The sequence below is a fragment of the Crinia signifera genome, chromosome 6 (assembly GCF_055691185.1).
Source record: "Crinia signifera chromosome 6, ASM5569118v1, whole genome shotgun sequence".
Lineage (NCBI taxonomy): Eukaryota > Metazoa > Chordata > Amphibia > Anura > Myobatrachidae > Crinia > Crinia signifera.
In genome coordinates, this window is record NC_139222.1 from 90,709,686 (window position 1) to 90,736,590 (window position 26,905).

General features: G+C 44.9%; 1 protein-coding gene across 11 annotated transcripts in view; it reads left to right on the forward strand.

Moving 5' to 3' along the window:
• The first annotated feature begins 5,593 nt into the window (after positions 1-5,593).
• The window catches only part of ZMYND8 (zinc finger MYND-type containing 8), a 98,120-nt gene continuing 76,808 nt past the window's right edge, over positions 5,594-26,905 (forward strand). For 6 of the 11 annotated variants that reach the window (XR_014444403.1, XM_083146439.1, XM_083146429.1 and 3 more), the window contains exons 1-2: positions 24,415-24,517; positions 24,987-25,217. Coding sequence is in view for 10 of the 11 variants with exons in the window: in XM_083146439.1 (XP_083002565.1) it covers positions 25,204-25,217 (14 nt within the window). In the remaining variant the exon portion in view is untranslated. Of the gene's footprint in view, positions 5,724-20,060; positions 20,081-24,414; positions 24,518-24,633; positions 24,654-24,986; positions 25,218-25,272; positions 25,957-26,905 lie in introns of those variants that run through there. The other 5 variants (XM_083146430.1, XM_083146432.1, XM_083146431.1 and 2 more) reach the window with 5 other exon arrangements.

The following is a 26,905-nucleotide window of genomic DNA, read 5'->3' on the forward strand; positions in this document are numbered from 1 at the left end:
GTAAATATGGATCACTTAATTTTCCCATGTCCCCTCAAACCTCCCTTACCTCCTCTTCACTCTAATCCTACCCTACATAGCCTCACCCTAACCGTCCCCTCAGCCTAATCCCAATGCTTAACCCTAACCCTCCCTCCCAGCAGCTTACAGTCTAACCCTAAATCCCCCATTAGTGCCTAAACCTAACCTCTCCCACCGGCCTAACAACCTGTCTGGCTTACTTATGTTCTGGATGCTGGCAGCTAGGAGTCTATTGTTGGCAACCTAATCCATGGTGGTCCCACGGCCACTAGTCTGGATGTCGGCATCAGTATTTTGACTGCCAGCATCCTAACTGCATCCCTTACTGACAAGCTTACCCTACTGACAGATTTAGAAAGATAGGTGGAAATCCTACAGCGCAAGCTGCTGGGTGTATAGTAAAGGATGCCAAGAGGGAACACCAACCCTCTGGAAATAGAGCTACAAGAAAAAGGGGGATGGCCCTTCACCAATCACTCAGCGCTAAATAAATATAACTTTCCTGATTTGATTGTTCAGGTCCAATTTCTTTATGTAGAAATCTGAATAGGAGAAATAAAACACAACTTCTCCCTAGTGTAATACTGTAGTATTAAGTGGAATGATTAATCAGATGACTGAATACTGCACAATATTAGAGCAATATAGATTTTCGGGGAATTCCCCCTTTCTAGGTACTCACACTTTCAGTGTGTACAACAGGCGTGTCACAGGTTCTTTGATCCTCTCATTTGGTGATATAGGACTCCACTCTGATTAAAAAATGGATTCTTTATTACAATAAGTTACAAGTGTACAATATAAAAAGTGCAATCTCTGTACTCATCTGTAAGGTTAGGGAAGTCCAGCAGGCAAGGTGGAAAATCAGCATAAAACGGGGCCCCGTTCCAGTGCTCCTGCGGTATTCCTTCTCCCACCAGATGAGGTCCAAAGGGGTTGCTACAGTAGAGTCTGCCAACGCGTTTCGATCATAACATTGATCTTTTTCAAGGTGACTCTAACCATGCTCCTAATGGGGTTTAAATACCCCTCCTAATCCCTCCATACATTTCTCATTGGTAGATATAATTAAACATGTATAACGATAACATTCGCATTGTAATGACTCCTTGTGTTATATCATATCCATGTTACCGGCTTCTATGTTCTCTACATCACTTCCTGTGATGTAACCAAAAGGCTTTACCCGGAAATGTGATATCGTCGCTGACTCATTTCCGCCTCCGTCTGCATCTATGTGTTTACTAATGAATCTCGTTTCTCCCGCCATCTTTGTACTCCCTTCTGTTCTATAGCGGTGTCGTCCCGGTGGCCATCTTGCTGCTCCTTTTCGGCTGATGACTCGTTACCCTACTGACAGCCTATGACTGCAAGCTGAGCCTCAGCAGTATCTAACCGCAAAGGAAAATAGGATGTACAGTATACAGTGGTAGGGTTTTACTGCTAAAAAATATAACAATCTACCAAACACAGATAGATAGATAGATAGATAGATAGATAGATAGATAGATAGATAGATAGATAGATAGATAGATATAGTGCATGGGATCCGCACTCACATCCAGACAGGGTCAATATAGAAGGGGGTGCTCCACTAAAGAATGCAATTCCAAATATAGATAAATAGTTCCAGCGTTTCCCACCAGAGAGGGCACTCACCACCAGTAGCAGATAAAAATCTTTTTTAATTGACAGAAGTCAGCATGGTATGTAGACGTTTCGGCCCCGGAGGGCCTTTTTCAAGACAATGATCAGCAGATACAATGTGTCACCAAGAGAAGCCAGGAGAGCAGCCGTTGGAAGGGGGCGTGCACTCCCCGCCACCTTGTCGCCCTGCTCCGATGCCTGCCGTCTCCCTGAAGCGGAGATGGGCAGGGTGTCGCCGCCATGCAACTGGGACTCGCGTGTGCGTAAGACGCACGTGCGTCCCAGTCTGATGGAGTCCCTCTCCGCTGGCTCTCGCCAGCGGGGACGGTCTGGTGAGAGCCAGGTAAAGAAGAGCGGGGCTCCATCTGTATGTACACTCACATAAGCCCTAATTCACTCGCAAAGGCAAATTCCTTCTCAAATGGACAAAACCATGTGCACTGCAGATGGGCAGATGTAACATGTGCAGAGAGAGTAATTAGGGGCAGATGTATTAAGCTTGGAGAAGAGATAAACTGGAGATAAAGCGGAGAAAAGGTAAAAGGAGATAAAGCACCAGCCAATCAGCTGTGTTTGAAAAAGACAGTTGGGAGCTGATTGGCTGGTGCTTTATCTCCAGTTTATCTCTTCTCCAAGCTTAATAAATCTGCCCCTTAGATTTGGGTGGGGTTTTACTTTAAAGTGAGATCTCTATATTGCAGTGTAAAAATAAAGCAGTCAGTATTTTCCTGACACAAAAACAAAATAAAGCTGGGTACACATATATACAATCCATGTCTCTTTTAACCGTTTGGCCGACTGTACTCCCGTCGGACCATCCACAAACAACAGCCGATCACGTGCGTACACACCTGTACAATTTTACTTGCGATGTCCGATGTACTCCCGTCCAAACAGTCGCAAGGAAAAGATTGTACCACCGTACACACTCTCTCGATTTGGGCTTTTGACACGATATATAGGAACAAAATTATCATAATGGGTTGGGTTAAGGGCATACCAAAACAAAGAGGCGTGAGTACAGAACCTAAACAAAAGTGACGGGGTACGCGTCTACTAAACTTCTGTATAGAAATGCCGGTCTGGTCCCGCAGTTAAATTTGAGAGGCACAAGCAGACAGACAATAGCCCTTAAAATGGCTAGGGATAATACAAGGCACAGTTGCTAATATTTTAATATGCACTTCTATAAAGCCGGGTATGCGACTAGTCAGTTTGCGGTAGTCACCCTGCCAAACTTCTATAAAGCCGGGTATGCGAGTATAGTCAGTTTGTGGTAGTCACCCTGTAGTCGCATACCCGGCTTTATAGCAGTTTGGCGCTCCGTGTGTGTGTCACATTATGTAATGCATATTGTTTTGCAATAGCCACATTAACAGGAATTTAGATTAAGTTCCCCCAATAAACCCCCAGCAGCTGCTACGTTGTCGGGAAAATTCACATTAACTGCGGTAGCTCTGTTATTTATATCCCCTCATATATAAATATATATGTCCAGGCTCCAGTTAGCAAGATATATATTTATTTAATCTAAATTCCTATTTGCCGCAGTGCACCTCTGTCCTCAAGGCTCAGCGAGCTCCAGCCGGTACTGTTCTTCTGGTACTGTTCCTGGGTTGTTCCAGCCGGGACCGGGTTGGATGCGGTGAGTGACCGGTCCCAGCTCCAGGCAGTGGCGGTGAGGTGGCCTGGGTACTGGAGACACAGAGGAATGCCGGCTGATGCAACCATAGTGTAAGCTGCCTGGGTACCGCTCTGCCTTCCCACCGCTTACAGCCTGCCATTCATGCCCGAGCTACCCTGTGTCTCCGGTACTCAGGCTCGAGCACTATGTGATGGAGGGGCCGCACACAGCGGGTATCGGGAGAAACCTCCATTTCCCCAGCACTCCACATATATTTTAATGGGGGATTGCGATGCTGGCCAATTTGCAAAGCATTCCCAATATTGCCCCCCGGAGCTACTGCCATCTGGAAGTAGTCGTAGCGGGATACTCTCCCCTCTGCGCAGCTTGGTCTGACTGACTGTTCATGCAGCCGGCAGCGCACATCGCAGGGATGTGACCCCCACTGATTGTATTGGCTGCCCTGTGTGAGTGGATGTAAGGCGGCCGCGTGCAGGCTGGCGGCGTGCTGTGCTGACAGAGGGGGAGCTGGGCGGCGGTGCCTGTTGACCTAGGTGGTGGGACCTGTGTAGTCCACGCCGCCAGGGGGCTCCGCACCACATCACCACGGTCTCGTTCCCCACTGCCATCCAGCCTCACACCTGTGCATCCGCCATCATCAGTATCACAGATACCCGCGGACACCAGTGCCTTGACTGGAAGCGGCGTCGAGGGACCGACCTTGCGACGGGGGACCTATTCATTACCATTGGACTGTGCTTACAAGGTACCTTAAAGAACTTTGTGGAAATTCAGGTATCCCACCTGACTCCTCCCACACCACTACTGTCCATCCAACCTACGATCAGCCGGCCAACAGACCCCTGGCCAGGGGCTCCACACCACATCTGGCTGCTCTTCACCATTTTCAGACATTATATGTGCACATACCCTTTTATCTAACATTGTTACATGTGTTGCTTCCAATTGTTACCATCTAGACTTGTTTTGACAACATTGTAACATTGCACTATTACTGATTAAATAAACTGTGTTCAGTATATTCACCTCATAAATCTCCCCTTTTTATTTCTGATATCATTTGCTGCTACACATTTACATCTAATATGCATGTTCGTCCAGCCATTACAACTTCATGAATGGAATCTATGTACTTATTATAGTGTAACTATTGTAGTTCATTATTTCTATAAAGCCGGGTATGCGACTAGTCAGTTTGCGGTAGTCACCCTGCCAAACTGTGTGCGTTCTGAATGCAATGTACTTATTATATTGTAACTATATCTGTAGGAGAGATTATGCAGCTATGGAACGCCCACATGGGCGTTCCAGCTTTGGCAGTATAGTCGCAAGGACGGCAGCATATCGATCGAACGTGCGTACACACTGCACTTTTGTTCCGATATGAGGCCGTCCTGTCGGATGAAAATTAAACTGCAAAGAACCATCGACCGACCGAGTATGGACGGACAAGACAGTTTTTTGCCGTTTATCGCTCGTACGGGACAGCATACACACATATACAATTGAACGGCTGTCCGACCCAGAACGGAAGAACGGCCCGACAATTGTATATATGTGTACCCAGCTTAACTCATCCAAATCTAACTCGCTCTGTGCATGTATCATCTGCCCCAGATGCAGTGCACATGGTTTTGTCCATTTGAAAAGGAATTTGCCTTTTCGAGTGAACCAGAATAAGGACCATACAGTATACACTAGGGTTAATTGTGGAAAAACTCAAATAATAATAATAATAATCAGTATGCTATTGTTTTATAGGAGGAAATTTAGAACCTAGGAAATTGAACCCAAGACCTCAGTTCTATGAGGCAGTAATGCTAACCCCTATGTCCGTGGTTCCCAAAAGGTGTTCGCAGCGGCTCCCTGGGGTTGGTTTATGCGAGCGGGCCGGGCAAGCTCAGCTCGCCGCCGCCGCCGCCGCCCCCCCCCCCCTCCCCCCGCCCAAAAATGAGAGAGGCGCTCTTTGAGGGGTTGGTGGCAAGACAGTTCCCCTAAATTTTCTCCATCCCATTGAGGGGGGATGCAGTTAAAATCCCGTGAATCCCTCTGAGGCAGCGCTCTTCTTCTAGTGTTTGACTAAGCTTTCCACTGTGGAGGAGCCGGTCACACTGTAGTGAGGAAATTGAAAAACAAAACTACAATTCCCAGCAGTCCTCGCTTCATGGAGCTGTCCTTTACTTTCAGTTTCTTTACTACTACAGCAGAACAAAATGAAGAGGGACTCGGAGCACAGGGGGCAAGTTACCTCAGCTCACCCCGTGCCAGGCTCCAAAGTGTTTTATCAGCCCAGCAGCAGTGCAGTCCGAAAAGTGGGCGGAGCTACACAGCACTGTACTGCAGTGTACAGAATGGGTCAGGCCAGCCAGGAGAGAATACCTCATTGATTCCAGCATGGGTCACCCAAATGGTGAGTGTGATTTATGGCAGAGGCACTGTACATAGGTGTGTCTCTTTATGAATGTGTTCATGTGTATGACTATATATGTATGTATACAGGCATTTGACCTTGTATGTGTGTAGGTGTGTGACAATACGTGTACATGCATGTGAAAGTAAATGTACATGATTGTGTATAGGTGTGTGATTGTATGTATGTATGTATGACAGTACTGTACAACCCAAAAAAGAATGACTGGCAAATTTTAAAGAGGAATATACTAGATTTAAAAAGAAAAGCATATTACTGTAATGATATATTTATAGATATATTTCTAGGAATAAAGATCTATACAATAATAAATTTATCCTCCCCTTTCGCAGCCTAACACTAACCCTGATGCCTACTAACCTTATCCTTCCATCCCGCAGCCTAACCCTAACCTCCCGTCCCACAGCCTAACCCTAACCTCCCGTCCCACAGCCTAACCCTAACCTCCCCTCCCACAGCCTAAACCTAGCCCATCCCTCACACAACTTTACCCTCCCCTGCCATAGCCTGAAGGGGGTATGGGTAAAAACCGGACCAGGACAAAACCCCCGGACCGCCGGACCAGACATCAAACTCTGCATTTTGGAGCTTGTATCGTCCGGTCCGGGGGGTGTCCTGTCCGGGGGTGTCCTGTCTGGGGGTTCTGCCTGTGACACCTGTTACCAGGTAGAGGAGGAGGGGTAGAATAAAGCCTTCCTGTATGGTCCGGGCATGTAGCAAAAACCGGACGGTCCGGACCACACGGGGAGGCTGTAATCTCCCCTCCCCCATGTCCCTGGTGATAGCTATCACAGGCATCCCCCCGGACAAGACACCCCCCGAACAGGACACCCCCCGGACCGGACCCTACAAGCTCTGGACTGCAGATTTTGATGTCCTGTCCGGCGGTCCGGAGTCTAGTCCGGTCAGGTTTTTACATAGTCCCGCCTGAAGGCGCCCATACACTAGTAAGATTTATCTGCAGATCTGGCTGGTTGGAACAAAAACATGGTTATGGATGAGTGAAGTTTGTCAGTTTTCCAGCATTTCTATGCAAATGGTCAACTGTCATTCGCTCCCATACATAACCATGTTTTTGTTCCAACCAGACAGATCTGCAGATAAATTTGCGTGTGTATGGCCACCTTAACATAATTTCACCCCACTCAGATCCTAACCCTAAACCTCCCCTCCCATACCTGAACATTAATCCACCCCTCCTGCAGCCTAGGCCTAACCCTCCCACAAATGCACTAACCCTAAAAGTCTGACCTTACTCAAACTTTCAGTCGCAAGGGCCATTGGGAGGCCAAGGAAATACACTATGTATTCTATGGCCTTGCCACTCCCAGGAAATGGATGTTACACCCCTTGTTTTCCAGAGCGCCGGCCACCTCCACCCCCATCCCTCCCCATGAATACCTGTCAGGCAGAGGCTTTTGCATTTTTGAGATTCTTTCTGCACATAGGCCCTTATTCAGATCTGATCGCAGTATAAATGTGTTCTCAAAATGGGCAAAACCATGTGCACTGCAGGTGGGGCAGATGTAACATGTGCAGAGAGTTAAATTTGGGTGGGGTGTGCTGAAACTGAAATCTCAATTGCAGTGTAAAAATAATGCAGCCAGTACCTACCCTGCACAGAAACAAACTAACTCACACAAATCTAACTCTCTCTATACATGTTACATCTGCCCCACCTGCAGTGCACAACCTGCAGTGCACATTGTTTTGTCCATTTTAAGAACAAATTTCTACTGCGATCAGATCTGAATAATCTGATAACTGCGCTACTGATTATCTATGCGATGAGCAGTGAATTAGGCCGGTATTCTGACCTCTGGCATCCTGATTATCGGGATGACAACTACATCCCCATTGGAGGATTACCTAATTTATCATAAACACATAAATACACGGTCTTGCTCTTTACATATATCATGGGGTGGGGGTCATTTGGGGCGCCAACCTGAGATTTTATCTTGGTTTAAGGGAGCATAGACATAGACACCATAAAAACTCAGGTCGACCTAATGTGTGTGTCGACCTAATGACCATGTCAACCTAATGCATGTTGACCCATTTCATTGTCAACCTAGTGACTTTCGATGTATAGTGGTCGACCTAATGACTGTCGATCCTATGACCCATACTTGTTTAATGATCTGTCATTGAAAAAGTCGACAGGCATTAGGTTGACATGGTCAAAAGGGCTACACAATAAAATGGTTGACTGGAAATGTTGGCATTTTTTTTCCGGGTGTCTCGGTCGACATGGACACCGTATCAATGTACCGCGTCCCTACGCATGGCTTGCGTGCTGCACACGGCACACTATTATTCAACCTTTTTCAAGTGTAAACCTTCTGCCTGTTGACCAATAGCGGTCATCATTTTGACAGTCGATGATATTGGCCTATACCGTTAACGACAGCATGCTCATGGATGTGGCCACTGAATAATAACATTTGTTAGATCATTTAATGTGTAGGCACTATCAGACCTACTAGCAAGGCTGCAATTTTTGCAGTTGGACAAAACCATGCAGCGCTGCAGGTGGGGCAGATGTAACATGTACAGAGAGAGTTAGATTTGGGGAAGTTATTCTGTTTCTGTGCAGGGTAAATATTGGCTGCTTATTCTTAAGCTGGGTACACACACACACACACACACACAAAGATTTATCTGTCTGGTGGGAACAAAAATCGGGAAATGTATGGAAGCATACTGTATGACAATTAACCATTTGCTCCCAATCAGAAAATAGTCATTCAGACAAATTTATTAAGCCATTTGATTTAACAAATTTATTAGAACAATCATGTTTATCCATTTTCCAGCATTTAGGGCACATGGTTGATTTGGTTGTTATTTGCTCCAGTACATTATCTGGTTTATGTTCCCATCAGACAGATACATCTTTGTGTCTGTACCCAGCAATTTAGATTTCAGTTTGTACACACCTCACCCAAATCTAACTCATTCTGCAAATGTTCCATCTACCCCACCTGCAGTGCATCATGGTTCTGTCAAACTGCAAAAATTGCATCCTTGCTACCAGGTCTGAATTAGGCCCTTTTGTTGACGACATTCGTTTGTGGTGCTGACTACTAAATGTGTATCCAGCTTCGTATGTTTTTTTAGCCTCTAAATTTATTACCAGTTATTTACATAGCGCACTCATATTCTGCAGTGTTATAGAGAATACTTGTCCATTCACGTCAGCCCCTGCCTATAGGCGAATGTAGGGGGTGCTCCGGGGGTGCACAGGACCACCCATTAGCCCATTTTGTAGCTGAGGGATGGGGCTTTCCAACAAGCCCAGCTCCGTGTCTCTTGAAACCTGAGATACTGCCAGGCAAAGCTGGAACGTTTTCCCTATAGGATAACATGGGACCCGCTAATTCCGACCCCCACCCAGTTCAATGGCTGCCAGTTCCCCCTTCGGCATCTCTGAAGCTCGAGGTTGATCTCAGTCGAACCCAAATCGCTGGGCCTTCAATCTGATACCAGGATTGATCCCTATGGGTTAATTGGTTCCAGGGATAGAAGTTAAACCGTTTTTTTTTATTTCTTAAATGTAATTTCATGACTGTTTAGGTTCTTTGGGGGCAGATTTCTCTGGAACCAAACAGTCCAGTTTCACGGGAGTAAAATCATTCGAAGCCAACTCAAAAGTTCTTCAATATGATACTGGTCTCATGTAAATGGGTCAGTTGGTTCCAAAGATATAGCTGGTTGGTTAAATGGAGGTAGGGAGAGGGGAGTGGTTTTCTCTCCCCCTCACACCAGAAAATGCATGATCCTGGGACCATATTCCCGGGTAAATCGCTGCATTTTCTGTTGTGAAAGGGATATTATTTCAAACAGCCGTGACCTGCAGTGCTCTGAATACAGCCAGGCAGCCTCCTGCTCTCTGCGCAGCTGTCAATGGCAGGTATTCAATGCTTCCTGCTCGCTGTCACCACTCACCCTGACAGTATTCAACATACCCTCCGCATACGCCAATTCCCCCTCACTCCGTTTTTTGAGCGAGGGAGAATTGGCGTATGTGGCGCCAGAAGCAGCGAGACTCGCGGCTAAAAACAGCGAGTTTTCTGCAGTAGCCGCGGGTCTCGCTGTTTTGGGGAATTCTCGCCGTCCTGTGACGGCGAGGATTTCCCCAGAACGTTGAATAGAGCGAGCGGCCGGCGCAGGGGTTAAACAGCGAGGATCGCTGGTTTTCTGCAATCCTCGCTGTTTAACCCCCTCGCCGGCCGCTCGCTGCAGCATTGAATACCCCCCAATGACTGTCTCCCCTGCAGCTTCCTCTCCAATTCTTCTCTCCGCTTTCACCTCAGGCCGCCCCCCCCCCCCCCTTTAATAATGTGGTGCCGGCGCCCGGTGTACTCCCCCAATGTCACACACAACAACAGCGCGCACAATATTTCAAATGTCCACTCGGCTAGAGGGGACACCAGGAGGGGATTGGGAGCGTACTCTGCGCTGTGCTCCTCTCCCCATAGATGCAACTGCACCGCTCTCCATCTCTCCCTGCAGCAGCAGCGAAGGCTCATATAAAAATTTACAGTAAGTGGCACTTTTGGGGGCATTGCTTAAGGGACGCTACAAGTGGCGGTATGTGGGGGCATTACGCATAATGTGTGGCTTAATGCGTAAGGGGCATTACAGTGTGCAGCATCATATGGAAGGGGCATTATGTGTACAGCATCATGTGTAATGGGTACTCTGGTGTGTGGCATCATGTGTAATGGGTACTATGGTGCCATCAAGCAAGATCCCCCTAGCAATGAGCAAGTAGGTAAGCAGCACTTGTGTGGCAATATGTAATGGGCATTACGGTTTGTTATATAATATGTAATGGGCATCATGATGTGTGGCACAATGTGTAATGGGCATTATGGCGTGTGGCTTTATGTGTAATGGGTATTACGGAGTTTGCTAAAATGTGTAATGGGCATTACTGTGTATAGTCTAAAGTGTAATACCACACCCATTTTTGTGATGCCACGCCTCCTTTCCATGAGGCTACGCCGCGCAAAGGTCCCCCTGCTATTATGTCTGGATCTGGGACCACCCATTACCGTAATTCTAGATTCACCTATGCCCCTGCCACAGATCTTACAAACCATTGTTCATACACTGGGGTTTTGTCAGAAGTCAATTCATGTATCAATATGTTCATTTCTCTCAATAAACACAAATGCAGCTATAAATTAACTTGGAATAACCAATTACACTACATTAGCCATACATGTGTTAGGAATTAATACCTATCTGTGATCACTATGCATGAGCATCCCAGTTTAAACGGATGGTATGGTAAGCCTATGTATAGGTTTCATGTATTATATAGAGAGGGTATTCTCAAACGCAGGGTTTCTCAAGTGTAGAAGTCTAGTCTACATATGGAAGCCTCAGTACATGTTTTCAAGATCTCAATAATCAAATACCAAATAATTAGTGCCACCTGTAGTCCTTTCATAGGGGCAGATGTACTAAGGCTTGGAGAGTGATAAAGTGGAGAGCGATACTTTACACTACCAATCTGCTCCTAACTGGCATTTTTCATACATTATGGGCCAGATTCTCTAAGCTTCAAAAGTGATAAAATGGAGAGTGATAAACAGCCAGCCAATCAGCTCCTACCTGCCATTTTTCAAACACAGTCTGTGACATGTCAGGTAGCAGCTGATTGGTTGGCTGTTTATCACTCTCCATTTTATCACTTTTGAAGCTTAGAGAATCTGGACCACAGCCTGTAACTTGGCAGATAAGAGATGGTTGTCTGGTACTTCATCTCTCTCCAAGGCTTAGTACATCTCCCCATAATGGGTTAGTGAATAATTAACACACATGTTCTTCAGCTAGATGATATTGAAAACCGGGCTCCATCAGTAATAGATTTGAAAAACACTGAACAATTGCAAAGTGATCTCATATTTAGCTGAATGTGCAAGTGAATCTTTATACATGTGAAATTTGTGATACAAATAAACAATTTTTGATATTTTTCTAATGCACATTAAAAACTTTGTCGAAATATGTTACAAAGGCGAGAGGGACTCATCGCTTGCTTCCCCCAGTGGTCCTTTTCCTCAGCCGTGCGTCTCTATGGACAGTGAACGGATCTGAGCAGGGTACCAGGGGTCAAGGCTAAGTGAGTGAAGAAAGATATGAGGATCTGCTGTTGCCGTCAATGCCCAGTGGTGCCCCTGTTGGTTTTACCCAGTGCAAGGGTTCACCCTCTGGGACTGACTGCAATGAGAGTCCCCTAAATAAATAGAGAGAAAGGGACAGCAATAAATATATTTCATTAAATTCTGGTTACATAACCTCCTTTGATAACATTCAACAAAGACCCCTTAGATCTCTCTATATTGCAATCCTACTTCTCAAATTCAAGACGGCACTCTGCCATAGACATGTACTTTCACAAATAGATCTATGCAGCAAAATCCCTCCTGAAAAACATTAGGTCTGAATCCTATACAAAGAGGTATAGCTATGCTTTCCATACAATACCTTTGAACTGGACACTCATGAATTACACCGGTTCTATGGCTAATTAAAATCAGGAGAAATGCAGGCTTGAATTAATCCAGACATACTGTAGACCCTACAGCAGGCATTCCCAACCACGGTCCTCAAGGCACACCAACAGTGCAGGTTTTAGTGATATCCAGGCTTCAGCACAGATGGTTTAATCAGAATCCCTCAGATACTAATTAAGTCACCTATGCTCAAGCCTGGATATCTAGAAAACCTGCACTGTTGGTGTGCCTTGAGGACGGTGGTTGGGAATGCCTGCCCTACAGTATGTAATTCAGGAGTGGCTCAGTTAAAAAGGGACAGTATAGTAATCCTACAAATATAGGCCTAGGTATAACAGACCATTGACCACCTAAAATATATGCCTTTTTTGTTTTTCATACCATGTAACCATACAGTAAATGTACCCATACACTTACAGGTTATGGTCTTTTTTCCCACCCAATTCCCCCATAAATCATGTGAAAAGTGTTATATCGGATGCAAAGATCATCATTGCTGCCACAATGATTTGTTGGATCCTGCAGCCATGATTGGGGTCGCTTAGGATACATTAAATGAAAACAAATAAAAAAGGTAGAACTGCGCTTGTGAGGAATGAATAAATAATATTAAACAGCGTGAATAGCATTCAAAAACATTACATATGAATAATTAAGAATTCTTGGTACTCTTTACCTAGAGTACTCTTTACTGCGATGCCCATCGTGGGCATCGCGTGTACATCGCATGCCATTATAATGGCATGCGATGCGACCGACGCGATTACCGCAATTTTACATCGGGAACAATGTTAAATGGCCCAATTGACCCGATTTTACATAGGGAACAATGTTTAATGGCCCACAGACCCCAAATAGCCACCCTGAAGTGTGAAATGCCCCCCCCCCAATTGTTAACGCCACCCCACGATCAACGTCAACCCGAAGCGTGGCGAGCGCATCGAGCCCGCGAGGGGCGGCGGTACGCTTCCTCCGACCTTTTCATACCCCCACTATCCACGTCGGCGTGGAGTTGAGAATAGAAAGTGTGGCGAGCGCAGCGAGCCCGAAGCATGGCGAGCACCGCGAGGGGACACGGATACCTGTGAAGCCCGCGAGGGGACGCGGATACCTTTGGGCTCGGTGGCTTGCTGCGCTTGCCACACTTTCTATTCTCAACTCCACGCCGACGTGGATAGTGGGGGTATGAAAAGGTCGGAGGACGCGTACCGCCGCCGCTCGCCACGCTTCGGGTTGACGTTGATTGTGGGGTGGCGTTAACAATTGAGGGGGCCATTTCAAACTTCAGGGTGGCTTTTTGGGGTCTGTGGGCCATTTAACATTGTTCCCTATGTAAAATCGGGTCGATTGAGCCATTGCGATGCGACCGACGCGATTTTTTACCTTGCGATGCCTAAGATCAAAATCGTGGGTGCCGTTCTAGGTAAAGAGTACCGAATTCTTTTTTAAAAATAGGTTTAAAAAGTTTATTGCAGGGTTAAGAGACATATCCCTTCTCACGTATCCATGTGAGGGGTCCTGTTCCTATAATGGACTTAATAAATACACAGCCAGCGGACGGAGGTAAAAACTGGATGGACAATTAAAACCACTCACAATTTTTGGGAAGATCTGTGCCAGTGTGCTGAATGACAGGTGCCCTCTGGAGTGGTGTCAGTTGAATAGCATCCAAGTATATGGTAATGTTCCTCCTGTAGAATAATGTCCACAAGTCCTGCTTCAGGTTTCCCAAGTGCCAAATGAGACACAATTGCTGGTGTGGTTATAGGTTCTCTGGCTTCCTTCAAACCTGCATTTCACCTGGTTTTAATCATCCACAGAACCTGTGTAATCCATGAGTGTCTCAGTTTAAAAGGATAGTATGGTAAGCCTACCTAGTCATGAATCTTTTAACAATAATATCTGGCTAACCCAGAGCAAATAGGGGAATGATATTAAAACTGTGCAATAAAAAGGCAGCACTACGTTTTGCTCTGCAATTGCAAAAAAATATAAAAAAATAGGGAAATATATATTATTTATTTATATGGCTCCACAGCACCTATAAATACATAAATGGACAAAAAAAACAAATCAAGACAATAACAAATTGCAGTACAGGACAATTTAGGACAAGTACGTGGTAAATAAATATAGTTGCATCAGGGTACAGGACACAGAAACGACTACAAGGGTGGCAGAGATATATACTGTATATATTTTACTAAACGCACATGAGTAGGGATAGTTTTGCTGTAGTCTGTGTAGCTTTTACATTTTCTACAGCCCGCACACATTCCATGGAATTATGTCAGCCCAACATTGTTCGTTTTCCAATGGTTTGCTCAGGAAATTTGGTATATTGGTGGCAACCCTTGCTAGTATACCACATTGTTGCCTACCTGACCATCTCCTTCAGGCAGTACACCCTATTGTTGTCCAGGGCCCCCACAGACCTTAATCCGGGCCTGATTTCCAGGTTTTTTTTCCCCATCAGATAGATCGGACAGATAAATCTGTACGTGTGTACGCACCTTAAGAGGGAGGGAAGGCATAGCAAGAGGCCCCATTCACAGGAACGGGGTAGTGAACGAGTCCAGGTCAAAATGCATCCAATTCTAGTGTCGTTTTAGCTTCTAGTGGAAAACCTCCATAAATAGCTTCTATGTCTACCATATAAACTCTTGTTTTTGTTACTGAAAGGATGTTTAGAGATTTGTCCAATTATATGTTTTGCTAAAACCTTTAGTACAGTAGTTCCCAAACTCTGTCCTCCAGACACTATAATGGACCAAGTTTTCAGGATGTCCATGCTTGAGCACAGGTGACTTAATTAGTACTGCATTGATTTTAATTAAATCATCTGTGCTCAAGCATTGATATCCTTAAAGCCTGAACCATGGAAGTGTCTGGAGGTCAGAGCTGGGAACCACTGCTTTAGTATTTGGAGATGTTGTTGCCTACTTTTGAAAAAGCATTTCATGTAAATTGTGAAAGCGACACCTACTGTATGTGCACAGTCGACATGCACTGCCCTGCCTGAACATTAATGATCAATGATATCTACTTGTTGGCTTACTGTATACACTGATACCATTCAGGTGGGTCTATATAAGTGGCCACAAGACATTTTATTTGAAATTGCACATATATATTTAGGCATCATTGTGTTTTATAGCAATATGCAGGGAACATGCAACCACTAAATCATGTGGGTAAAGTACAATCAAGGAGATCGCTGGACAATTAAGTTAGTCAGGGAGATTGCTGCTAGTTCAAGGAGTCCCCCTGACAATCAGTGAGACTTGGTGAGTATGGATATAAGCCTGGGTATGGGTTATTGCGTCGACATGGCTTAGGTTGACACCTGAAATAGGTTGACATGGATGAAAAGTTGACACAAGCATTAAGTCGACAACCAAAAAAGGTTGACATGAGTTTTTAACTTCGAATGTCGACATGGACACTGTATGGATGCACTGTGTCTCGCTGCGTTCGCCATGCTTTGGGTACACCCTAGTGGATGGGAGGGCATGAAATACTGCCCCTCGGCTCAAAAAAAAAAAAAAGGTAAAAAAACCCATGTTGACATTTTAACTGTCGACCTAGCCATTGTTGACCTAATGCTTGTGTCAACCTTACATCAATGTGGACCTTAGGTATGTCTACCTAAGCCATGTCGACCATCAGTGGTCGACCCAATGCATGTCAGAAAAAAAAAAAAGACACACTTTTTTTTTTACACCTAAAGGTGAAAAATTTGTTTGGTCTGGGGCCTATTTATTTATTCTCTATTGCTGAAAAGACAGCAGCAATCAATACTATTTCTTGGCCAACATAACTTAAAAATAAGTCCTGCTTCCCAGTAATACTCAGGCCCCACAGTTTCTGCTGGCAGCCATGGGAGTAAACAGTGACTTTACATATTTTGGGCTGCCAAATGTCATTATATATTTGAGATGGTGTTCACATAAAATAGGAGGACAGCCTATGAGGAAGACAGTCCCCCAACAATTGATATTGCATGGCTTCATAACTATCAAAGCCCAATGCATCAGATGTTTTCTCAGGATTTACGTATTTTCTGTTTGTAAATGGTTTGCTCAAAATGGTGCTCCATTTCTCTCCAATGATGATGCAGACAAAGCTACACACACTGCAAAGCCATCTATACCCCTTTCACACCGCACTGGTGTTGTTGACGTTTTAAGGTACGGTGTGAAAGCACCAAAGCTTATAACTCGGGTTATAAGAAAGGTTAAACCTGGGTCACCCTTTGTATAATGGGTTTAATGCAGGCATGTCCAAACTACAGTATGGTCCTTCAGCTATTGTGAAACTACAAGTCCCATCATGCCTTGCCACAGTTTTTCTATTAGGGGGATGATAAAACTGTCAAGGCTTGCTGGGATGTGTAGTTTCATAACAGCTGTAGGGCCACAGTTTTGAGGTGCCTGGTTTGATGTGAATGGACCGGACCCAGGTCTTACCCAGCTCTGCAATCTGAATCGATACTTGTTTCCTAGCACAGCGCCCACAATATTCAGTCGTATGCATTGTATCGCGCGTACCGCGGCCCCTTGGGGGCTCGCTACGCTTCGGGTTGGCGTTGATAGTGGGGGTGCTTTTAACATTGTAAGCACCCATTACGGTGCTTATACCATTAATAATCTTATAGGGGGCACATTTAACATTGACAACACCCATTAGGGTGCTTATACAATTTAAAATCGTATACCATTGTATATGGCATACTATGCGATGGTATACGATTTAAAAATTGTATAACATCGGCTGTCATCGCGTAACATCGCATCGCATACCATCATATGCCTTATGGTATGCGATGCGATGTGTGCCGTGCTAGGAAACAAGTACCTCTGAATCTTATCCTTTTATTTACATGGAATCACAGGGCAGTGCTATAGAAAGTTCATACAACAGTGAATACAAAAGTACAGTGCAAATCTAACATTTCAGTAACCTTATATACAGGGTGATTCAAAAGTCGCAGTACGCCCTATTGTTTCAAACACTGTGCAGGAAATGGGAAAACAAAATATTCCAGTAAGGTATGGGTGAGGTGGGCTATCTTTTATCTTTAAGGGTACCTTTTACCTTGCTCTCAGTAGCGCACGCAGGGGGGGTTTCTGAGTACCCAGAAACCCCCCCAGGAGTCTAAGGGCCCTCAGCTAAAAGCTGAGGGTCCCCTCTTTCCATGGGTACAAGAATTGTAAAAATCGGCCCTTGGGAACCGGAGATATCTGACTTCAAAGCAGTGGTCCCCATCCAAGCCTATTAATTGTTATTCCCAGTCAGATATTTCAGGTTCTTTCTGACTTAAGGCCCCCATACACTAGCCGATTTTGGTCAGATTTCAGCCAGATCAGTCGGATCTGGCCGAAATCGGACCAAAATCGGCTAGTTTTGATGTCCCCTCAGATCCGATGCGCGGTCCCGTGCGCATCGGATCTGCGTCGGGTGGTCGGACCTGCTGCACGTCCGACCACCCGACTTGGGACCTAGTGGGGCGGCGCAGGGGGGGCTGGGGACGCTGCGGGGGACACGTCTGTGTCCCCCGCTGCTGGGGACAGCGTCTGTGCGGCGAGAAGGTAGAGGGAGCAGGGGGGGCTGAAGACGCTGCGGGGGACACGTCTGTGTCCCCCGCTGCTGGGGACAGCGTCTGTGCGGCGAGAAGGTAGAGGGAGCAGGGGGGGCTGGAGATGCTGCGGGGGACACAGGCTGCATAGAGCCGTGCAGGGGGAGCCGGCCGGGAGCTGTCAGTAATGAATAAAAAAAAAAAGCCCATACAATGAATGGGCAGCCTGTGATTGGCTGCTGAGCGCTCTCTCAGCCAATTGCTGACTGGCTGAGAGAGCGCTCAGCCAATCACAGGCCGCCCATTCATTGTATGGGCTTTTTTTTTTTATTCATTACTGACAGCTCCCGGCCGGCTCCCCCTGCCCGGCTCTATGCAGCCTGTGTCCCCCGCAGCGTCACCAGCCCCCCCTGCTCCCTCTACCTTCTCGCCGCACAGACGCTGTCCCCAGCAGCGTCCCCAGCAGCGGGGGACACAGACGTGTCCCCCGCAGCGTCTCCAGCCCCCCCTGCTCCCTCTACCTTCTCGCCGCACAGACGTGTCCCCCGCAGCGTCCCCAGCCCCCCTGCTCCCACCAGCTCCCACCTCTTAGCCCCCCCCCCCCCCCTGCTCCCCGGGTTTTTTACATGTGATAAATCGAGACGATTTATCACATGTAAAAAATGGCACATCAAGTGCCATTCTAATCAAGCTCCCCCGGGGAGCAGCCGGGGAAGCTCAGGGGGAAGTCGGGGGCGACTTGTCCTAAGGACAAGTCGCCCTAGTGTATGGGGGCCTTTAGAGGTTTTCTGAGGGTATATTCCAAAAGCTGGAACTCTCCCCTTTTGAAGGACACTAGAAGCTTGTCTCTACTGTTCCCAAAACCAGAGATATCAGTCTTCCAGCAGCTGGTTACTGCTCCAGCTCCACACACCTGGTATCTAGTTTTATATCCTTGTGGGCAGATTGCTCTGCCTCCTGAACTCTGATCCCCTAGTCCCCAGTACCATTTGGGGACTAGGGGAAATCTATTTCTGGGAACTGGAGACATCTGCAGTCAAGCAAGCTGTCCTCCCACCAGAAAATTATGAATATTGAGCCCACTCCACTATACACCCCTCCTCTGCATATTAAACATCCTCTACCACCCTGGAAGTTATGTATCGGGGCCCCTTCATTCAGCCCAATGCCCCCTTATCCCACCATCTGTGCAGTAAAGGGGTAATTAGTGGAAATTACATGCAGAGCGGTTGATATAATACCCCCTACCACCCGCAGGACATCAAAGCTTCCCCCACCCCTACCGCTGGAGGATCGGTAGGGGCCCCAACACATTGATATGTCCAGGGGTCTACAATGCTGTTGAAGCCCCTGTATGTATGTATATGTATATATATATATTTTTTTTTATTATTATTTATATACATTTGGTCTATCTATAATACTTTAACTGACTCGGCATATACTGGGTCACCTAAGTGTCCATCTCTGTACTTTGCTCCACCCCTCTGGAAACCCCCTTCTGAAAATCCTGCGTTTGCCACTGGCTCTACCCCCTCTCAGAATGGCCAATAGGGTCCTGGAAATCTGGTCCCCCTCCCAGTCCTCAGGAAAGGGGGGCAACCTTCCTTGAGAGCCACCTGGTTCCCGCTACACCCTCCTCGCGGGTATTCGTGGGTCAAATGATGTGAAATGTGTCCATTTAGCCCTGCCCACCGCAGTGCAATGATTGAAATAATGGCATTTCTATAGATCAGTGGTAGCCACTCCAACCCTCAAGAGCTACCAACAGTTCACATTTTCCAGACAACCTAGCTGCTGCACAAGTGCACTCATTACTCACTAACACATTGGAAAAGATCCACAGGTGGAGCTAATTACTTCACTAGTGATTCTGTGAGGAGATCTGGAAAACATTAGCTGTTGGTAGCTCTCGAACACTGGAGTTGGCTACCCCAGCTATAGATTGTAAGCTTGCGAGCAGGGCCCTCCTACCTCCATGTCTGTTTGTATCTATCCAGTTTGTTTAATCACTGTTGTTTCCAATTGTAAAGCAGAATATGCAGCGTTATATAAGAAACTGTTAATAAATAAATTGCATGTCAAGGGCATGGCTATGGTGATGCGCCCACGCTGGCCACACCCACAAAAATTAGCCCTTTATTTGGCTTCCCCATACCCCTTTTCACTCCTGGCGGCCCCGCCCCCTTAACTGGCTGCCCTCTCCCGGAGAGGTCGGCTAAAAAGTAGGTAACTATGCTGGAGTATTCAGTTTTCCCATTTCCTACAATGTTTTTGAAACAAAAGGGTGTACTGTTACTTTTGAATCGACCTGTACTGTGCAGACAATAACTACAGATCTATGCAAATATAGTCACTGTAAAAATAAAATCAGCACAAAGTTAACAGCACACCCATTGATGGGAATACAGGTTCAGGGACTTTGGGGGTCAAGCTGTGTACACACGGGGGGCATTTTCAGCACATATCTATGGCAATGTGGTCGCTAAGCGACCATATTGCCAGTGATTTCATGTGCTGTGGGAGATAAATCGCTGGGAGCGCTCTCCCGCTTCCAGCCCTTCATGGTCGCAGGAGCAGGCTCCTTTGATTATGACTAAAAATTGCTGGTCGCTGGTGCACAATGCAGTGTGAACCAGCGACCAGAGATTTCTAGTCAAAATGAAGTAGAGACAGAATAGCTTGCAATTTTCAGCCAAAATCGCTGGTCGCTGATGAAAACAGTACACTGAGCAATATATTGCTGAGCGATTTTAAGCCAAATTCGCTCAGTGACTAAATCGCACTGTGTGTACACAGCTTCAATTTGCTAAAGCTTCTAAAACATGGTTGCCTAATGGTGCGTACACACGGGTGCAATTTCAGCACATATCGCTGGGAATATGGTCGCTGAGCGACCATATTGCCAGTGATTTGTGTGTGCTGTCGGCGATGAATCGCCGGGTGTGCGCTCCCATGTGCAGCCCCTGATGGTCGCTGGTCGCAGGAGCTTGCTCCTGTGATCAGCTATTTCCCTGCCTCTTCCCCCGGCAGAGTCTCCTGATTATCAGCGACCATCTCTGGTCGCTGATGAACAGGAGAGACACTCAGCAATATATTGCTAGCAATATATTGCTGAGCAATATATCTCCCCCGTGTGTACGGGGCTTAACTGACCCTCTCCATGAGGTAGAAATTGCTCTGTTCCTGGACTTCCCTGGTAATGTATGATTGCCATCACCTGTGGGGAGCTAGGTAATTGATAAGAAAGGTGTTTCACCACAGGTGATGGCAATCATACATTACCAGGGATGTCCAGGAACAGAGCATTTTCTCCCGGAAGGAGAGGGTCAGGTAGGCAACCATGTTCTAAAAGTAGGGTGACCAACTCATCCCTTTAATCTGGGACAAATATTAATTACACAGGTTCTGTGGCTGGCTTTCACCTGGTTTTAAACTGCCACACCTCAAGACTCCATTTCAGTCTTGAGGTGTGGACTGATATGTGTCCCGGATTAAAGGGATGTGTTGGTAACCCTATCTAAAAGTGAAAAGTGGGGACATTGCCTATAGCTGGGGTAGCCAACTCCAGTCCTCGAGAGCTACCAACAGTGCATGTTTTCCTGATCTCACAGAATCACAAGTGAAGTAATTAGCTCCACCTGTGGATCATTTAAAATGTGTCAGTAAGTAATGAGTGCACCTTTGCAGCAGCTAGGTTGTCTGGAAAATGTGAACTGTTGGTAGCTCTCAAGGACTGGAGTTGGCTATCATTGGCTTATAGCTGGGGTAGCCAACCCTAGTCCTCGAGAGCTACCAACAGTGCATGTTTTGCAGGTCTCCTCACAGAATCACAAGTGAGCTAATTAGCTCCATCTGTGGATCTTTTAAAATGTGTCAGTGATTAATGAGTGCAGCTGTGCAGCAGCTAGGTTGTCTGGAAAATGTGAACTGTTGGTAGCTCTCGAGGGCTAGGGTTGGCTACCACTGGCCTATAGCAACCAAACAGATTCTATCATTTTCTAGGATGCAATAGAGCAGGGTTTCTCAAACTCGGTGCTCAAGACCCCACACAATTCACGGTTTCCAGGTCACCAGGCAGGTGCACAGGTGTATTCATTACTCATTGACACATTTTTAAAAGATCCACAGGTGGAGCTAATTATTTCACTTGCGATTCTGTGAGGAAACCTGAAAAACATGCACTGTGTGGGGTCCTGAGGACTGAGTTTGAGTACCTGTGCAATAGAGAAATGGTAGAGAGACTCTGATTGGTTGCTATGGGCAACATTAACACTTTTAACTCTTAGAAGCTTTAGTAAATGTACCCCTTTGATTGCAAAAAATGTATATTTGTGGACTGGAAGGGGCCCTTGCTTATTACAGCTTGCAATGTGCAATCTATAGGTATAATTGGACTTTGTGTACCAGAGCTGATATCAGCACACACTAATAATACTAAAGGATGTTTTAGGCCCAACAATAAATATAGAAAGTGAAACATCTTATGTGATGTAATATGTACATTTTTGTTTTAGAACTGCAATTACAACTGTGACCATGAGAGGGCAGGATTGCAGTTTTATTTGCTTGCAAATGTGTTTTTTTTTTTTTTGTGGCTGACAAAACATAAGGTATGTGTGAATGCACGATTTATGAAATGGGCCAAAAACTGGATTCTAGACAAATATTTTAATATTGTGTGCTGGATTGATTGTGTAGCTTGCATAATGGTGTTAGGCAATAGAAATAAAGTAGGCATAATCTCACAGCACTTCCATTTGTTTTTGCCACCCTGGCCACTAATTGTGATCCACAAATTTGTGTTTATTCTTGTGCAGAAACATTTCTTCTTGCACATATAATTGATAGTCCTGTATTTGCATTTATCATTGCCAAATTGAACTTAAGCTTTTCCCTGCATGGGCCTCTTTTGCTTGTTCACAAATCAACACACCTAAGCATGCACGTAGGGAAGATTTCAGAATGAGTCCTAACTGCCGGTGAATTGAAATTACAGCATATTATATGCCTGTGTGCCGAGTTGTATGTATCCCTGTGTACGGACTATCCCCAATCCAAACCCTTGGGGACAAATGTTATAGGGAGTGAGAATCAGAAAGTGAGAGATTTTGAGAGTTTTTTTTTTTTTTGCAAAAAAACAAATGCAGCTGAAAACAGGCATATTTGCACATAGGCTGGGCACCATCAGTCTCTGGGCCAGATGTGCTAAGCTTCAAAAGTGATAAAATGGAGAGTGATAAACAACCAATCAGCTCCTGCTTGACATGTCAGAGACTGTGTTTGAAAAATGTCAGGCAGGAGCTGATTGCTTGGTTGTTTATCACACTCTATTTTATCACTTTTGAAGCTTAGTGCATCTGGCCCTATGTGTGAACGCCCCAATACAAGGCAGTTACCCCCATTCAATCCCAGGTGGAGATGCTTTTAGTTTGCACCTAACTCTGCATCACCTGTAGTTATCTATGCTTGATCCAGGCCATCAGCAGAGCAAAAATGAGTAAGGTATGCTCCGCTACTGTGATTCTATTTTATTTGTTAATATATATTTCTTTCTTTACAATTTGATAGGCATATTAAACATGTAATACTGCATGAGCAGTACCATAGGGAAAAAAAAAACAGATACAGTTTCATATATGCAGCACAGTTTATGTATTTTTGCTTTTATTCAAATTTTATTTTAAAATATAAATCCCTGTTTTGTATGTACTGGTATAACGATGGCTCCCATCTGATCAGATGTCCCTTTGTAGGTGCTGGCACTGATAACATATATTGTAATGTAGATCTATACTGTTAATGGCATAAGGTCGGTGACAGTTTATATATTAACAGTTGATATTCTCTTTATTTTGCTGTCACACGGTTAGAGGCCCACACACGGCGAAATTGTGGGGGAAAATGACATATCTTCCGGTGCTAACCCTTACATTAAGCCGTAACAAGTGATAAAGTGGAGAGTGGTAAAGTACCAGTCATTAAGCTACTAACTGACCATTTTCAAACACAGCCTGTAACCTGGCAGTTCGGAGCTGATTGGCTGGTACTTTGTCACTCTCCACTTTATCGCTTGTTACGGCTTAATACATTTGGCCGTATGTTTGATGAAGTCACCAACAGGCACATTTTAGAAGGTCAGCTGCTGAATCTTGATATATCTTTATAATAAGAGCCTAACATTAGCATTCTGACAGGAGAAATTCAGTGGAGGGACATGTTCAGTTCGTATCGGTGTTTCAACTTAAATGAAGCGCTAGTATTTTTAAAATCCCATGCGCTACATTAAAATCACCCCCATGCCACATTTAAACTGCATGATATCTGCTGATTTAAAAAGCCTGGACAAGAATGCAGTAACTGACCTCAGTATCCTGCCTGTTGTATTACTGTAAATTAGCATTTAATTAGAGGACACAATGACCGTTATATACATAAGAATACATAACAAATACAATTGGGGCCGAAGCCTCCTTCCCCCTTTGTCTTAAGGCTGCATGCACAAGCAGGCCTCCCTTCAGTGAGAGCTGGCGTCTCAGGGTTAATACTCTGCAAATTGCAGCCAACCAGAGCGGAAGCTGTTTTTTTCTCTCTCTCTCCCTCTCTCTCTCTGTTGCTTTAAGGACAGTTTCAGTCGGCCTTGGAGGATGGGGGAATAAAAGGTTTGTTGGAAAGGACAGACAGCCCTAAAAGCTGCTCCTGTGTCACGGGAACGCCATGCCTTTCTAGGTTTTTAGTATTAGTTTCACATTTCTCATTATTTCTCACATTTTATATGTGCTTATTGCAGCAGCTCTGGTAAATATTAATACAGGCCTGCATTTGATTTTTATTTGTTGTTGTTGTTCCTTTTTTTTTTCTTTTTCTTCTCTTGTTTAAACAAAGTAAATACACATAGTAACATTGTTTGTCCATTGTCTCAGAAAGTGGGATTTCTAGTGAATGAGGGTGCAAAGCTTGCCTTGCATTTCACAATGATCCTTACAGTATGTGTGTGTGTATGTGCTGAGATTGTTGCTTGCTGTGTAAAGAGCCGTTCTCTTCTTGTCATTTTGCACAGTTAGCTTGGAAATAACCTGGAGTTTATGTGAGGGAAAAGGCCTAACTTAGCCTGTATTTTTCTTTACACAGGATGGCTCCTGCTTGCTAATGCTGTACAAAGATAATCGCTCAGGAAGTGTTTCAGCCAATGGCCTGAAGCATTACACTGGGATTCCTGAAAGCATCCAATCCTGCCTCGGCTTGTATCAGGGGGAGTCTGTTCATCAGGCTGGAGTGCCAAGCCCTTTCTGTCTGAGAACTGAGAGTCTGTCCTCCATGTTTTATGTATTGACATAACACTGTAACAATGCATCCACAGAGGTAAGCCTTACTTTTTTGTAGTTTATTCCCATCTCTTGGAAATACAGATTGTGCTTTTACAGGTTGCATCTCCATGACTTTTCGCGCCAAATACCCACAACAGCAACTGTTTTAAATCTCCTTTCCTGGGGATCACATGGGGTAGGTGTCATTAGCCACTGATTGCTGCTGAGGTTAGATGAGAGGTACTGGGGGACACTGGTGCAGCAACTTTTTCTGCTTACCCATTTAAAGAGTGGGCTGTGTGTATATTTTTCTTTTTCTGGTTCACCAAGGAAGATCTCTGCATTTTCTGTTCCTGTGTCACATGCTGCAGAGGGGAACATGGAGGCTAAGTCAGCACAGGCATTCAGCTGCCTTACAGGGAGTCAAGCAAAAGAAACTGGCAAACTGAGCTGCAGGCAACTCTCCTTTTCTTATCACTAGAAGACCAGGTTACCCAGGAATATCCCTTTTATACCGTCTACAAGGAACCCCCCCACAATATTAATGTCTGACATAAATTTTGGGCCTAGCCTGCATCTGTTGGATTTCTAACATGCCACCCTATTAAACCTTAGTTTTCACTTGTTCGACTTGTGTATTACGGACTGCGGCAGTCTAAGCATTTATGTTGCCTTTTTTTGTTTTTTTTTTGCACCAGAATATAGATTTTTAGATTTTTTTTTTTTTCTTGAGTTTTTTTTTTCTGGATATGACTTCTTTCAACTCTGAAGCTAAGTAGTATGGATATCAAACAGTAAGTAAACAACGTGTTTTATGTCTTAAAGTACCTTGCCAGAGATATTAAGAACATTACTTTTATATATACATAAAAAAGACATACTTTAATCAAAGTTGGCTATCCACATACATATTAACATATGTTTACCATGGGGTTTAATCTAAATTAGGCATTTATGTACAGTAATATTTTGTTGATAGATAACCTGTTTTTTAATGCTTTCTTGTTTATCATGGTATTTAACTCCGGATAGTGGCCCTGTTCTCTGCTGTTAATACGTGTAGGCCTTTCCCATACTACAGAAAGGGTTAATTAAATGCTTCCTCCTAGTTTGGGCTTTTTTGAATGTTTATCCACTCCTTGAAAAACATAAAAGGTAAGTTTAAGGTATTAATTGGTTGCAGTAGTGAAGAAAGCAGCAAGTTATATATCTATGGAGACAAGCAAGCAAATGTTTGTGTTCCCCCTGCGTACGTGATCTATGTACTACTGTCTGCTTAATCTGCATCTCAAGTTTGTGATTTTTTACTTCCTGCTGTTTGGAAGCTCTGGCATAGTTTTTGACTTATATTACTATTCTTACTGAATGGTATAAATTTAGTTCACAATACCTTATATACGTACTGATGTGACATCATACGTCCCACCAACTCCATATACGCAGTACTTAAAAAGGATGTGGTTTCTCCAGAGTCTCTCTGTTTTATTTTTACCATCCTTGTCAGCAGGTTTAATTTTAGTTATGGAATAAATAATTGTGTGGCGGATCTCCCCAGCTGTGTTTTCAGTTAGAGATTGTAGTCTAAGATACTGTAAATGAAATGGTATAATGGTGTGATCTCACCCCCCCTCCCTTCTCCCCCCCCCCCTTACAACTTCCTTCTCAGACACAAGGGCTATTGTATCTGTCATGATTGTTCGGTAAACAGGTCGTCTACCATTTTTAACTGTTACTAATTATCCT